This window comes from Anolis carolinensis, chromosome 1 (assembly GCF_035594765.1).
Source record: "Anolis carolinensis isolate JA03-04 chromosome 1, rAnoCar3.1.pri, whole genome shotgun sequence".
Classification (NCBI taxonomy): Eukaryota; Metazoa; Chordata; class Lepidosauria; order Squamata; family Dactyloidae; genus Anolis; species Anolis carolinensis.
In genome coordinates this window covers 235,859,515-235,875,808 of record NC_085841.1, presented here as the reverse complement: position 1 = coordinate 235,875,808, position 16,294 = coordinate 235,859,515, and the positions used below count along the sequence as shown (strand labels likewise).

Sequence of the window (16,294 nt, the reverse complement as noted above, 5' to 3'; positions counted from 1 at the left end):
AGCTTCAAGAGTAAAATATTTAGGATTATGGCTATCAAAAAAATTATATTAAAATAATTATGAAAAAATGTGGAAGGAGATTAAAGAAGATTTGGAAAAACGGGGCAGGGTATAAATAAAGTTTTATTATAATATTATTATTATCTTTAGATGTTTTCTTTTTTGTTTTCTTTCTGCCATTAACCCACTCAATAAACACTTTTAAAAAATAAAAAAAGGATAGCTTTAGAAAGAAGGGACCTATTTGCAAGCACTGAGGAGAGTATTCCTGGTGCATTACCCCTCCATACAAGAAAAGGATTATGTGAAGGTTTCTGTCCCCTTCATTTCTGTTACTGTCCTCTCAGTGCTCCAGTGAGTCTTCCTCCTCAGTCTCCACATAATATACATTCCTTTCATCTTCATTCTCCTTCCACCTTCTGTTCTCTAACTTCAAAAGGTCACTTAGCTTAGTTTATTTATGGTTGCCAAGAGGTTCTAACAGTAGAACAATGGAGGGTTTTCCACCCTGCAATTGTGGCCAAAGACTGTTTGGGGAGGGAAAGAATGCACCAGATATTGACATCCAACTAAGGCCTGAAACATTTTTCACAGAAGATGGAGTCTGTGGCAGGCAGAGAAGTCAAGTCCTACATGGCAGAGGGTTGGATTGGATGGCCCTTGTGGTCTCTTCCAACTCTGTGATTTTATGATTCTAAGAATCAAGCAACTCTCTACTAATCTTTTCCCGTCACCACTCTGTTCACTTTCTTCCACAGTCCTAGCAGTCAGAATGTACATTCTGACTGCTTTTGTGGTTAGCATGTTGAGTTTTGAAGTCAGCAGCCACAGAAAAGTTAAAAATGAACCAGTGCTTCTTCCGTGGCTGCATAACCTTATGTCCCAATCTTCTCTGGATAAGATTTCAGATGGAGACTAAAGGTTTCTTCTGTCTCTCCTCCAGAGCCTTGGGGCAATGTGGAATTTCCGGAATTGAATACTGAAGTCAACATTGTGGTAGAAAGGCATGCAACTAGTTCTGTCTTTAACTGTAAAAATAGCCAACTGCTCTCGGGGAAAATATATATTTGCTGTAGCTTTGAATTGACTGGGGACTTTGGTTGTGGGGATTTGTATGGAAAAGAAACCCACCCTGTTAGGGACGTTGTAGGCAAAGTTGGATATTTCGTTTGGGCACCAAGAGCATATGGGGAAAAACCCCTTTCAAGCTGTGTTGTCTTTTTAACAGTATGGGCGGTACATTCGTGCTTCGTTGCGCCAGGAGAAAGGCCTCTCTGCTGTTGCTGACCTCCTAACACACGATGGAGAGCGTGTGGTGAAAGCGGCGTCTGGAGCTCTGCGCAACCTGGCAGTGGATTCCCGTAACAAAGAGCTGATAGGTGAGAAAAGAAAAGGGTGAATGTGTTGAGATGTCTCTGGTTTAAAGTGTGAGTAGAGCAGTGGTTCTTAACCTGTGGGTCCCCAGATGTTTTGGCCTACAACTCCCAGAAATCCCAGCCAGTTTACCAGCAGTTAGAATTTCTGGGAGTTGAAGGCCAAAACATCTGGGGACCCATAGGGTTGAGAACCACTGGAGTAGAGTGTCATTGAAAAGAGACCTTGGAAACATTATATTTTTCCACAACTTCCAGAAATTCCCCTGCATCATGGCTACTACCATGCTGCAGGGGAGTTTCTCTGTGTTTTGAAAATGGTTTTTTCTCTGTGTTTTGAAAATTGGCCATTTGCTTCCTGAGAAATTTTAAAACAGCAGTGGACAACTGTGGAAAGGCAGGGGCTACATTAGCTCCCTTGTCCCCCAGAGAGCATTTGGGAACAAAAAAAGTTGCTTTTTTGGTAGAAGCAGGTGGGGTGCATGGAGGAGACTCCCCTCACCACACCCGCTTCTTCAAAAATATCCCAACTTTTTTGTTCCCAATTGCCCTCTGGGGAACAAGGGAGCTAATCTTGATTTTAGTATTTTTAAGTTGCCTTGGGTTTCATATTAGACGCAAGAGAGCATATACGTGAGACAGATAGATGGATGGACGAATATAGAGCAGATGGCCATCCTTTAGCCTTCCATATGTTGTTAGACATATGGCCTTCCATATGTTGTGTGATTGATATTATGTATATTGTTTCCTCTTGTTGTAAGCTGCCCCGAGTCCCCTTGAGGAGAGGGGGCGGAATATAAATACAGCATCATCATCATCATCATCATTAGAATGCAGTTCCCAGGGTTTTTCGCCATTAACTTTCGTGGATATTGCTGTTCGTACTTACAATCTTACCGTAACTGCAGGGCTACAAAGTTATTAACTTTGAATTAAATGTCCCTGCTGTTGGCAGTAAATATTTTTATACTATCTACAACTTTCCTGATTGCAGATATTGCATTTTAGCTCTTGTCAAAAATGGCTCCACTTTTGGCAGGAGCTGCCTCCTATTCGAGGCACTCAGGCAAGATCTGTAGGTTTCATAGCTGCCTTGCTTTTCTGTCTTCTGCCCAACTCTATTCATAGTGTCCCCTCCAACTAACTGTAACTCTGATTTGCTCTTACTCCTAGGTAAACATGCGATCCCCAGTTTAGTGAACAATTTGCCGGGGGGACAGCAGACGCCAGCCAAGAACTTCTCTGAAGACACCGTGGTGTCTCTGCTAAATACTATCAACGAGGTTATTGTGGACAACTTGGAAGCGGCAAAGAAACTGCGGGAGACACAAGGCATTGAGAAACTTGTGCTGATCAACAAATCTGGGTGAGTGCAGCCCCCAAGTCGGGGAATGGGGTAGGGTGTGCCTTCCTCCATTTTTGTCCACAAAGATTCCCTCATGGATGCTTGTGGACCAGGTGGGAGTAGTTCTTCTGTCTTACTCTCATACTCTTCTGTCTTTCTAGGAACCGTTCAGAGAGAGAGGTCAGGGCAGCTGCTCTTGTATTGCAAACCATCTGGGGTTATAAAGAGTTGCGGAAGCCACTGGAGAAGGAAGGGTGGAAGAAATCTGACTTCCAGGTATTGGACAGGAGGGAATGAACAGGGGAACTGTGGAGGGGCAGTGATGGAGAGCATAAGAAGTTTGGAGTAAAATATGAGTTGGAGTTGGGCTTGATGACCCATCCGCACGTTATGCTATTAGATCTATCTTTGGATGTTCTTGGAAGTCATTTAAAACCACATATAAAGTCTTAGGTTTAGAAACTAGGCCAAGTCAAAACAGAAATGATTTTCAGTGGCTGCTTTGTGGAACCAGAGGATCATGTGAGTCCTGACTTCTCATTGCCCTTCTCTGTTGAAATGCATGAGAGTACAGCACTGTACAAACCTATTGTGTATCACATGTGTATCTTGCCTTTTCTTGAAGCAAGATACGTAACACACATCCTTTTTTTTCTCCTGACAACCTTGTGAAGTTGGTGAGGCTGAGTGAGAGACGTGCCCAGGGTTGCCATGGCTGTGAGGATCATGGCTGAGGAGTGATTTGCACGTTAGTTTTCCTAATCCCAGTGCAGGAATGGCCAAAGTGTGGCACATAGTTTGCATAAAACTTACTGGAACCCTCAGTGCACCCTTCCTAGTTCCCTGATACTCCAATGCTAGCAAAAATATGGTGCAATGATGGCCAGTCTTGCTTTGAGCTGGTACAGTCAGCCATGTAAAGGTAATACAGAATAGCTCCTCTTGTTTCATTTCAGTCTGCATCAGTCTTTAAAAATGGAAGCGAGTCTACTTTTTTTGAAAAATGTGCAGGTGCAGCAGCTTGCCAGTGCCTGGGGGAGGGCATAAATGGCCGTCCAAATTTGTTGACCTCTGCCCTGATTGCTCTACTGCACTAGCTCAGGATATTAGAAGGAACAAGCCCTGTAGATCCAGAACTTGAGTCGAGGGTCTAGTTTATAGCATCTTGTAATTGTACAAATAATTATTTTGTTGTTGTTGTTGTTGTTGTTGTTTCTTTTACCTATGCATGTGCTCCTAGTACCCCTCCTTGACTCTAAATGGCATTACTTGCTGCCATGTACCGAGAAAGTACCTAGCAGTATGTGCCCTGTATCTTGAGAATATAAGCCTCTGAAGAAATCCCTTCATTTCAGGTGAATCTGAATAACACTTCCAGAAGCCAGGGTGGCAACTCCTTTGATGACAGCACCTTGCCTCTCATTGATAAGAACCAAAAGGGAGGTAAGATGAGGAATGGCAGTTGTGTCTATCTGAAATCCACAGAGAGAAAGAGAGAGAAAGAGAGAAATAAAAAAACTAGGCTTAAGGGAAGAATTATATATAGTCAGGTGCCAAATGGTTGAGTTTATGAATAAGGTTTTTGTTTCTAACTGTTTTGATTTTTATACTTTGTCTAGACAAGAAATCTTCTCGAGAAGAGATCCAAATGGGCAACATGGGACCAGGTATGGGCAAGAGCAAAATAATATTTGGGAATTTTGACATGTTGAAGATGGGTGTTGCTGAATAAATCCCAACACCTCAGCAACAAACCCCTTTGTTCTGTATAGTTGCAAAATGGCACTACACCTGTATCCTAGACCTTCTCTGCCACAGAGCTAAATCAGTGGTAGGCAAGTGAGAGACTTCTGATATGTTTTGCCTATATAATTCCGATTGTCTCTAATCTGCAAAAGCTAGTGATGAAGAAGTATGGAATTTGCCATCCAAGAAGATTGGACTGTTGTTGATGCTGCTGCTTTGTGCATTCCAGTTGTTTCTGACTAATGGTGACCTTAAGCAGCCCTATCACAAGGATTTCAGGACTTGTTCAGATAGGATTTGCTATTGCCTTCCTCTGAGGCAGAGAGAGAATGACTTACCCAAGGTCCCCCAGGGGGATTTGAACCCTGGTCTCCCAGAGACTTAATTAAACACACAAACCACTGTATCACACAGGACTCTGTTACTCCTGAGATAAACCCTTTGTCTACATACTAGTAATACACTTCCAACCCATCTCCTTTCTGATTGTTACTAGGTGCTGCCCTGGCCAGCACTGCGAATCACGCAAGGTGCCGACTTTCCTGCAAGCCAGGAGTTTTGCCTGCCTGAAATAAAATAAATATGCCAGAGCCCTTGCTGCTAGAATGCAGGGAGATGTTGCAGCTTTTGGAACTGCTGCAGTCTTATTTTTCAATTTGCTTGCATTAATAGGTGGGCAACTATACAGCGACTCTGTGGAGGCCATCTTAGCCCCTGAAACCTGCTTATGGATACCATTGTGTGTCTAGGCACATGAAAAGTGATGCATGCCACTCTGACTGTCATTTTGGCTGATGTTTGCTCCGGAGAAGGATAATTTGTGGGGTTTGGGTGTGGCCAAAATTGCTGCTTTTGAGACTAGCTTGGGGCCACTTTGGGTAGTATTCAGATCACAAATGGCCAAAAAATGGGTCCAAACGTTTTTTTTAAAAAAAGAGGAGGGCCCTCTAGTGTCAACAGAGGGACTTTGGGGCTGGAAACTGACATTTGGAAGCTGCATTCATTCCATAGCCCATACTTTCTTACCTCAATCTAAATACTAAATAAAAACATATTTTACTATAAAAATGAAATCACATTATCAGTTATATGGAGAATAGTTGACTCCCAGGGAAGCCAAAGACCTCTGTCCATGATACAGCTAAAACCTTCAGTTGTTCCCCCTTTTGACAATACTAATTTCTCTTTCAAATGTCTACAGCTAATGTATACATATGATCCTCAGAATGAGATTCATTTCTTATAACCTTGGGCAGCTTTATTACACCCAGGACAGCATTTACAATTTTGGTGTGTTTTCAACTTTTTAATTCTACACCACTACCTATGTTAGAATGGATTGATGAAGGTATACTCTGAGGTTGTAAATAATTCATTAAAATAGTTCATCACCCCATATGTGGTTTAGTTGTCAGCAACCACTTTAAAAAATTGATAATTTTGTTAAAGTGCGAGGAGCAATGTCTCTGACAACCTTTAATGTTTCATGTCACTTTAGTTAACATGTTTGAGATAATTTCAGGCTTTTAAATGATTTGTTCATGATTTAACAAATCAGTTGATGAATTAATTTTCCTTAACAGTTCATTATGAACAAGCCAGTCTTTGACAATTTTTATGTTAATTTGTTAGTAGCAAGAGCATGTTTCCAAGCTGTGTTTGCAGTCCACAATCCTTGGAGGCACCAAGAGTGAAGAAAGGTCCCCCCCACCTTTCCTAGCTGTGATCTGTTTGAAATTTTCTCATATGAAATTTTCTTCAATTTTAGACAACTATTCAACACTGAACGAACGGGACCACAACAGGACATTGGAACGATCTGGAGAAGAAATGGACTCTATGAAGGGAGCACCACTGATGGTAAACAAATGGGGTTTCTATTGATTGAGCCTCTGAGATATTACTATACAGTATGAAGTAGCATGAAGCAGTGGGGAAGGGTAGGAAAGTCTTAAGTAACTGCTTTCTGTGATGGGAAAGCTTCAGAGACACTCACTGGCCAAAACTTTTGAAAAGTAGCAGATGCAGAGGGACCAATGCTGTTACTTGGGAGCTAATCTTAACCTTGTTAACTTTTCTGCCTTTAGTTCATCCTCTCTTTCACTTTTCCTGATGACTTTCTGTTTAGACTCCGTGTTCCCTTTCCCCCTTCCCTACGTCACATGCCACCCTTACTAACAATACCTATGTCTGCAGCAGGAGGAAGGGCAGGAATTCCTTGAGGAGCATGACCAGTTGCTTTATCCTCCTATGGTATGTCTTTGTTTTCTGACAGGGTTCTTCTGCTTCTGCATTTAGACTCGGGTGTGGTGGTGGTGGTGGGGGCGCAGGGGCAGGACAGAAAGGAAATCAGACTTATTTCTCCATTTGAAAATGTTGTAAGGTGACATCTGATTTCTTGCTTAATCAATCTGCTTTCCAAGACTTATGGCACCAAGATTGCATGATGATTCTCTGTTTCTGTTCTGCTTCTCTGTGTAGACCTGTTGTTTGTGGGAATTGTATTGAGCCCAACACTAATCATGGCTTTTTTTTCATCTCTCCACAGCAGAAGATTTAGCGTTACCACTGTCTGCCTTCTCTGTTTTGGGTTTATAACATACTACGTATAACTCTTTGTGGTGAAATGGACTTACTTTTTTTTAATCTCTTGGCACACAAGTCCAGCCACCCAACCAAATCGACTGGCCCCCTCTGCCCACAGAGCTTCACACCTCCCTGTGGATCGCTGTGCATCCAGTCTTCTGGGCACTTCCCCCACCTTTCTTTTTGAAAAAAAAAAATCCAACAGCAATTCCTGAAGACCAAATACGACTCATGATGGATCTCTCTTGAGCAACTTAGGCAGATGCTTGAAAAAAAGTAGAAGCTTCTACTGTGTCCACAGTGGAAGATAGAAGCCGCCAAGGCTAATGGATCTCAGCTGAACTCAACCATACTGGAACTAGGTTTTTTTCTCCTTTCTGGTGATGTCAGCTTTCTTCATAGAGAACTGGAAAAAGAGAACCTATCTCCTTCTTCTCTTAGCCTATAGAATATATTTTTGTGTGTGATTCATTTTCTTTCAACAAAGGATGCTGGAATACTGGAACATTCCTGGGGTGGGGGTGATGGTGGTGGTGGATGTGAGGGAGACGGGTGGGGATAACGAATGACAAAGGAGGGACAACTTGTAAGTGGCTGCGTCCAGGCCATCTGGATGCAAGATGGCCTTCAAGAATAGTGCCTCTTTGAGGTGACAGCCCTCTGTATCCTCATAAGCTGAGGAGGAATGTGTGGGTCTGCAGCTGTTTTCTCCATTTCTTCGTTGTTTCTTGAGGGTCTAAGATAGGTTAACTCCAAGTATGGGGAGCTATTTATTTGTGGGAGCCAAGCAGCTTGGAGTGCAGGGATGTGAGGGAAGGGGAAGAGGATGGAGTATGTTAAGTGAAAGTTGGTAGAGAGGGACAAAAGCCTTCAGACCTCTGAATTGGCAATTTAGTTCTCCAATGTGGAGGACAACACAAAGGTGGCAGGTTTTGGTTTGCTGACAGACAGTTTTGACTTCAGTGGTGGCTGCCAAGGCAGGCTGTATAGTTCCTGGTGGTGGTGGTGATGGTGACGGGGCTGATGAAGTGGGAAGCTTGGTGATGCGAAAGGTTGTGTGAGGGAAGGGAGGCCATTTGTAAATATTGCCCAGATCCTCCCATGCAGGCAGGGGAATCGAACGATTATCTGTCACTATTATCACGTGCCTTTCTTTGCCACTGTGAAATAGCTTGGTGCTTTTGCTAGTTCGAGTGAAGAAGGTTGATAGCTGCCTAAACTGGAGAGAGGCATTTTTGACGCAGAACTCATGATCTTCCTGCTCTCTCCCCATTCTCCATGTTGGAGCCATGTTTTGACAGAAGGTCTTGAGAAGTTTGTATTGGGAGCTGAGTGGGGGGAGACCAGGAACTCAGATCTGCCAACTCCTAAAAGGCTGTGGAGAGAGAGGTAGAGTTAATGTGGGGTAAGAATTAGTATGTGCACCTTAATGGCTCACCTCTTCAGGAAATGAGAGGATTTTTGGTTCTGAGAACAGGTTTTTATCCTTATCAGCAAAGCAGCCGTAAAGGAGACAGTAGTGACAAGCTCTGTGCACCATATTGGTGACTCCATCTTTTTCTGTACTGAAGAGGATTACAGCCTTGACCCTCATCTCTCTCCCAACCTCCCAACCTGTTTTCAGCCCAGCAACTAGAGGGAACTTTATCACCCTTGACTCCTGGGATGCTCTCCCACCAACAGTCCACATTGCGCAGGCATGAAGGCCAAATAAGACGGAATATTATTGTAATTCCTTGCGTGCTCCAATCCGAAGTGTTTTTTAAACCCCTTTGGGGGCTTAGCAGGAGGGATTGAAACATGTAAATCAGCCTTCTGAGGTCAGATTCACTCAACTTTTTCTAATATAAAACACTATTTCCTTTTTAAAATTCCGGTGAACCAAAAAAATACCCTTCCCCACTGACCAATTCAATGCTGTAGGAAGAACTAATAAACTCACTTTTTATTTTTGGCTTTTCCTTTGCACCCCTGGGGAGGGGAACATCCTGCTGTTCTTTGAGTCCTGCACTCATTCTGTAATGCTTTTAAATGAAATGATTTTTATATAAATAAAGTTTTAAAGTGTGTATTTGTTAAAATGGAATTGCCTTCTCCAAATCTTGTTAAGTATGTCTTTCATTCAAGAATTCTTGCTAAAAATAAGGTTCACTTACTGCTGTCAGTATCTTTGATGCATTTGTTTTCTGGTGTTTTGGGGGGTGGGTTTGTACTTGTCTGTATGCCTTTGAGTTCTGAAAAAGAGATTATCTAGCTAGCATGTAGCAGGCAGATCGCATGTCCCCCTACACAATTAATAAGCCCTTCCAAAAGCACCAGAAATCTTGAGAACTGGCATTATATTGTGAAACTAATTTTGTTTCTACTATCGTATTTGTCAGGGCAGGGTGGCGTTTTATACAGGATACTTGAGGAGCACGCAGCTTGTTTTCAAGAAGACACATTCATGGAAACCCTTTGTTACAGTTTTGTATCTTCAAGACAGCCTAAGTATTCTAATACATTACTGCTGTTAGCCTTCTTAAACCACTACTGTTTAAACTAGCAAGATTGAAATGACATTTTGCTCCTTAATTTCCCTTTTGTGTCACCTTAGCTTTGTTTTTAAATCACTTGATCGCGTATTTACACATAGCCCCCCTAACTTTTCTCTTTTGTAGTTCTCACAGTGTTTAGAAGTTCGATAATCGTTTTCTGTTTTTTGATGTCTCATATTTCTTGCATCCATCAAACATTTGAATGAAGATCATTTGCAGAATGCAGTGGGAAGCGAAAGAGAGCTTGTGTCCTGATCTTGGGAAGCTTAAATTCTCTGTAGCATTCTGTATAAAATATAGGTGCCATGCAAGCTGTCAGTGGATTATCCCTGGAAGTTTGCACGCTTTTCCCTCTCTGTTCTTTGCTTGCTGGTCTTCTGGTCCATTCCTCACCTCTTGAATGTTGGTTGTCCAAAGAGCTCCTAAAACAAGGAATCAACCCTGAAAAGAAGTGGGAGGAGCAAAAGCTATTACTGAAGCAGAATCACAAAACTTTTGTTTCAAAAATAGAAGAATTGCTCTATTTAGGTGAGGGAGGGTGTACAATGTGTGGCCATTGATGTAAGTTGCAGTTCCACAGAGGATCACAGGTTTTCCTCTCCCTCCTCAACCTCATTAGTCTATACCCTGAGTTGCAAAAAGCTTAATGAAGAATCTTCTGAGCTGCCTTTGGGCTTATTAAATGCGTTTCTTTGATCTTCAGCTAGCACTTCCTCCGGTGAGCACTTAATATCCTTTCCCTTGGGAAATAACATCAAATCATTTGCTGATAAAGCTTAAAACAGGGAGGAAGGGAATAGTCCAGCATTGCAAGCTATTTTATGTAGCTGATGGGCAGTTTTTTCCACAGCATGTCAGAAACCAGTACCATCCGTTGCTTGTGGACCAATAGCATTGACCCATGGACCACCACTTAAAATGGCACTGAACTTTACTAAAACTCTTCAGCCCCCAGCCCTGTGCCCCATCCCATTCACTCACAAACGTGTGGTCCCTAAATGAGTTACAGAACTAAGTTATACAATGAACAATGAGTCTTTTTATTGTCTTGTGAAGTTTTTTATGACTTGTGGGAGACCAGGTATGGGAAGGAGAGATGGGTTGCACTATTAGTTCAATAACATGACTACTAACCAACTGGAACTGCTCCAAAGTCCAGTCAGCAACCTAAAGGATAATTCATGCTGGCAGTTTCCCACTGGTATTTAAGAGGAGGGGGGTGGCAGCATAAAGGGAAGAGTGGAATCCAGATTTCCAGAACTGCTGCTAGTTAAACAGAAACAGACACATTCCATACATTCATCTGTTTTAATAAGGTCTTTTTCAGCCCTACAAATGTAAATATTAGTGTGAAGCTGCGAGAGAGCATACATACAAGCATGCTACCACATAGTGACTGGTAGCAAAAAAGACCTTTAATAAGTAACATGAGTTGGACAAACAAAACTAGCCCTTTGCTAGTTATTAAAGGGCAGTTGCAAATCTTGAGTTTGAGAATGTGGCTGGGTGTTTTACCTGAGAGGTGGCGTTCCAAAAATTGGGCTACTTATCCCATCTTGGAGCAGTGATGACTTAGACCCTTTCCACACCACTGAGTAAATCCCACATTATCTGCTTTGAACTGGAATATATGGCAATGTGGACTCAGATAACCCAGTCCAAAGCAGGTATTGTGGGATTTTCTGCCTTGATATTCTGGGTTACATGGCCGTGTGGAAGGGCCTTCAGCCAGAGTCCAGTTGCCAGAAGGCTGTTTGGTTGCTCACTCTCTTTCTCTTCGTGCTGTGGGTACCCCTTTGCCTTTCAAAGGCACCGGGTTTTAGGGCTTTATGTAAGATTGTGCAAAGAGCCTCCACACAAACTCCATTTAAAAGAAAGAGAACTACAAGTCCCACTTCAAGCAGCTTTTGCAAGGCCTGAGGACTACTTGTTCATTGAAGGACAAAAAACAATACACCCCTAAACAATACTTTTCTGAAAGATCCATTGGACAAAGAAGAATTGATTCAACTGTTACATCCTTTATTTGGTAGAAATAAGTTAAATGTTTAAATGTTTGTGGTTCATGCCAAATAACTCCAAATCAGCATTTATGTTGCAACACTGCATTTCAATGCTGATTGTATGCTTATTTGGTGAGGGGTCTGCATTTGTGAGTGCCTGTCGATACTCTGAAGTCTTTAGCAAAACACACACAAAGAAGAACAACATGGTTTTATTTGGGCTTTTTGTATCCCAAACCTGTTAAGTTCCTAATATTTTAGTTATGTCTACTGTTCAATGATGGAATTGCAGCTATGCTTCCTTAAGAGTTCAAAGATTCCTTTAACTGGTCCAGTGTCCAGCACTTTCCTGGTCCAGCGAGGCAGCAAGACACGCTGTATGAAGCAGTGAAGGAAGTCCTTCAGGGGAATCGAACAAAGACACTCAAAATTCTTGGAGACTGGAGTTGCAGATCAGTTTGAAAAACGATGACCCACAGAAGGACAAGCATTTTTCTGGCACCATCAAGCTCAAATCTGCTCAGTGGCCAAAGTATTCAGTCTTGTTGTGTGATCAGCAGCATTGTGGCGAGGCCAAAGCAGTTGACATCCCTCATATGGACATAGAGGGTCTGAAGAAACTGAATAAGAACAAGAAGCTGGTCAAGAAACTGGCCAAGAAATACAACATTTCCCTGGCCTCAGTGTCTGATCAAGCAGATTCCTCAAATCTTAGGCCCGGGACTGAACAAGGCTGGCAAGTTTTCTACTCTCCTCACAGTGAGAACATGGTATCAACGATGGATGAGGTTAAATCCATCATCAAGTTTCAAATGAAGAAGGTGCTGTGTTTGGCTGTGGCTGTTGGCCATGTCAAGATGACGTGAGGATGAATTGGTCTACAACAGCCACTTGGCCATCAATTTCTTGGTATCTATGTTGAAGAAAAACAGGCAAAATGTGTGGGCCTTGTACATCAAGAGCACCATGGGAAAACCCCAGTGCTTTTATTAATAATACAGTTGGTTTTGACTACCTAAAAAAAAGTTAAAGCTTCTCTGGTGACAATTTCCACAAATTAGATGTTTCTGTCTACTGGATGAATTTTACATTTAAGATAGCTTCCAGAATCTGGGATGTAAGGAATGTAATGGAAAAATGGGATAAAGGAGGAAAATGTGGAAATCAAACACATCACCTGTTCACCAACTGTTGTACGGATATTGCAGCATATTTTAAAGGGTCCCAATGGGGGAGCCAATCTAGCCCTATTACCCTAACTTCAACACCAAGTGTGAGTTTGAAATGCACATCCTTCAGAAAAGAAGTAGGTGCTTTGTATTCTCCAGATGCCCATTTCAGCAGATAATTCTTGTCCTTCTACAAGTCCTTATTTACAAAGAAGGTAAGTTTGACTCCAGCATACCAATAGATTGGCATGTTCATGCAGATAAGGCTGCAATGTACTGGTAGTGGGTAGGCAACAAAATAGGGACAGTTGGCGTGCCTGGGTCCTATATATCTTAGTTGAGAAGTTCATTTGTAAATTGATTGCTTGAAATATTTGAAATATGGAGCCAATTATAAGCCTGGAGGTGATGCCATCCCTTGGAGAGTGCCAAGACTGTCTAGATGTAAGAGGGATCTTTCTGCTTTGATGTGAACACAGCTGGAGTCTTCTTATCCCAGGAAAAATAATCTATCTTCATTTCAGTACATGCTGCAAGCTTAGCTAAACAAAGGATGTATCTCCCTAGAATGGATAGGATAGCCCCTTGTCTGTTATCTGTTCTCCAAAAGGCCTTCCTCTGTGATGATGTGTATATCTGTCAGTCTCCCTAAGTAGGGATTTCTATATTTTTGGGTTTCAATGATGCACATAATGGAAGATGTTCCTTTTGATGCAATGATAAATGGATATAATTTGAATTAATAAGAGTTAGGAAAATTTCGACTGGTACTGAATCAAGAAAAGGTCAGATGTCCTCGTAAGCAATGGAGGTGAACTTTTTAAAAACCTGGAGTTGCACATTGTAAGCTGGCTGATCAGTTTGTGTAGCCTGTTTTCTCTCGACTGCAGACATCTGGAAGAAGACACTTAGAAGAACGTATGCTGTGTTAAATTAAGGCGTGTAGTGCATGGTTCTGAGGAATTTTAAAACCAACATGGAAATGGAAATGGAAATAGAAATAGAGGGGAGCATTCAAAATGATGTCTGTGGGGGAGGGGGTTGGTCTCAGCCAACCACTACATTCTTCATGGCATCTAATACCAGCAATCCACAAAGTCTGACCACTAATTACATGGCCATTAGTGGTATGAGAGTGAGTGTGTATGGATATGGGCAGTCCCTCTTCTTTCCTTTATTCCCGTATCCGCTTTTTATTTTTGAAAATGGGAACAAAGGCAAAAATATCTGGAAACATTTTTTCCCATGGCAGGAGCAACTTGATAAACTACAAGTTGCTTCTGGTGTGAGAGAATTGGCTGTCTGTAAGGACATTGCCCAGAGGACGCTCATATGTTTTGATGATTTACTATCTTTGTGGGAGGCTTCTCTCATGTCCCCGCATAGAGCTGGAGCTGATATAGGGAGCTCATTCCCGCTCTCCCCGGGTTGGATTCAAACCAGCAACCTTCAAGTCATCAGTCCTCCCAGTACAAGGGTTTAACCCACTGTGCCGCCAGAGGCTCCAGTGGAAAGGTAGAAAACGTCACTACGGACCTTATCATGCCGAAACTGATTGTTTGCACATGGGATTCCAATCGTGTCTTTTGAAATACTATGGATTTTTCCATTGTTGAAGTGCTGTTTTTATGTGTGATCGGAAAAATCAGATTTCATCCTGTCAGCAACAATATGACTTGTCATTTGGATGCGTATTCAGATACAGAGTCTCATGATCACAGACGTTTCATGACGGAAGCAGCTGCCATTTCTGTTTTAGACGTTGAAGGGGAAAGATCTCAGGGATTACTGAAATTGGTAATTGCCACTTTACATCAGTTTTTTTTAAAAATTGCCAGAATCTGTACAAGTTCTTCCCTTGGTTGTATCTGTATGTGTAACATACGGGCAGTATGCAACCAAGTGTGTATTCATATAAAAAATACAGGATGCATACTGACTGAAACGGAATATTTCTTAAATGTGATGAGGTCCGGAATCATAATAAAAGTTATGTAAGGGCACAGAAAGCTCTCTTTGAACAATGACAATAGTGTTGGATAATATTATCGAAAACTTAAACATAGTATGAGCCTCCGGTGGCTCAGTGTGTTAAAGCACTGAGCTGCTGAACTTGCCGACCAAAAGGTCCCAGGTTCAAACCCGAGAAGCGGAGTGAGCGCCCGCTGTTAGCTCCAGATTCTGCTAACCTAGCAGTTCGAAAACATGCAAGTGTGAGTAGATCAATAGGTACCGCTCCGGCGGGAAGGTAACGGCGTTCCATGCAGTCATGCCGGCCACATGACCTTGGAGGTGTCTACGGACAATGCTGGCTCTTCGGCTTAGAAATGGAGATGAGCACCAACCCCCAGAGTCAGGCACGACTGGACTTAATGTCAGGGGAAACCTTTACCTTTACCTAAACATAGCATGCCTTAAATAATGGGTATACAGTACAACTTTCTATATAAATATCTAGTTATATATACAGAGATCGCTGTAACTGTAATTCCATAGTAAGAATAACAGGGAGATGCTTTTAAACTATTAACAAAAAGCTTGAACAGAGGAGTGAGAAACCTTTTGTCTACCAGGTGTTTTGGCTTATGACTCCCACCAACACTGCCACATTTGGTAAAATTCTAGGTCAACATATCTAGAAGGCAAAAAGTTTCCCATCCCTGAAACTTATATACTAGTTTAACGGCATAATGGAACATAAGAAGACTTGGACTGTGTCTCTGAATCTGGATGGTCTCCCAAGTTGCCCCAGCTTGCTAAGCAGGGGCAACTTGGATAAAGTGATATCTTGCTCAGTCTTTGGTCTGTTAATTGGAGATGCTAAAAATGGATCCTACCCATCTGAATGCATATGAGTAATTGACTCTGCCACAGAGTTTAATTTAGATTCTGGACATAATAGTTTAGTGGAAGTGGGTGGTGATGAGTCTTGCAGTAGAAATTACTTTGATGTTTGGGTTATGTTATTTCGTATCAAAAACATTGCATAAATTAGTATAAAACTGATAAAAATAGAAGAAGCACAAGTGGCTAAACTTCTTTTGACCGAAAACGGGCAACAGCGACCACATTATCTATAGTCCCAAACAATTCTTCCTCTGTATATGAGGCCGGACATTGTGGACAAGCATACAGATGCGGAGTTGTCTGTTCCGCTTCACAGTTGCACAAAGCTAATGATGTTTGGGTAATGAACAGCTGAATAGAAATGTCTGTGTGAAGGAATGGTCAAGGGACCTCCTGCTCATAACTTGTAAAGATTTGCTAGTAAACAAAGCTAAGTTAATAATTTCTAAAATAGATTTACTGCCATCACTCTTGAGACTTAGAGAAAAAATGTATGATTACATTGTGTCTGTTATGGAATTTGCTGTATTTTTGTAATGCATGACTGAAAGGTTGTGTAATATGAAATTTAACGTATGTGTAAACAATGTAAGCTAGTGTAATTGAAAGGAGACAGAAAAGTAGAGTAGGGCCAGATATAGTCAGAGCACGCAAGATTAAATTTTCATAACAATGTCTAGCCTTG

General features: G+C 41.9%; 1 protein-coding gene and 1 pseudogene across 15 annotated transcripts in view; both read left to right on the top strand.

Moving 5' to 3' along the window:
* The window catches only part of ctnnd1 (catenin delta 1), a 76,658-nt gene extending 67,519 nt beyond the window's left edge, over positions 1–9,139 (top strand). For 12 of the 15 annotated variants that reach the window (XM_062967154.1, XM_062967151.1, XM_062967149.1 and 9 more), the window contains 8 exons: positions 1,229–1,379; positions 2,550–2,742; positions 2,883–2,997; positions 4,077–4,164; positions 4,341–4,388; positions 6,236–6,327; positions 6,664–6,720; positions 7,016–9,139. In XM_062967154.1, the coding sequence (XP_062823224.1) occupies positions 1,229–1,379; positions 2,550–2,742; positions 2,883–2,997; positions 4,077–4,164; positions 4,341–4,388; positions 6,236–6,327; positions 6,664–6,720; positions 7,016–7,027 (756 nt within the window). In that variant the 3' untranslated portion in view covers positions 7,028–9,139. The remainder of the gene's footprint in view (positions 1–1,228; positions 1,380–2,549; positions 2,743–2,882; positions 2,998–4,076; positions 4,165–4,340; positions 4,389–6,235; positions 6,328–6,663; positions 6,721–7,015) is intronic. The other 3 variants (XM_062967150.1, XM_062967153.1, XM_062967152.1) reach the window with 3 other exon arrangements.
* On the top strand, positions 7,542–15,858 carry LOC100566468 (large ribosomal subunit protein uL1-like; annotated as a pseudogene).
* Positions 15,859–16,294: the final 436 nt, after the last annotated feature.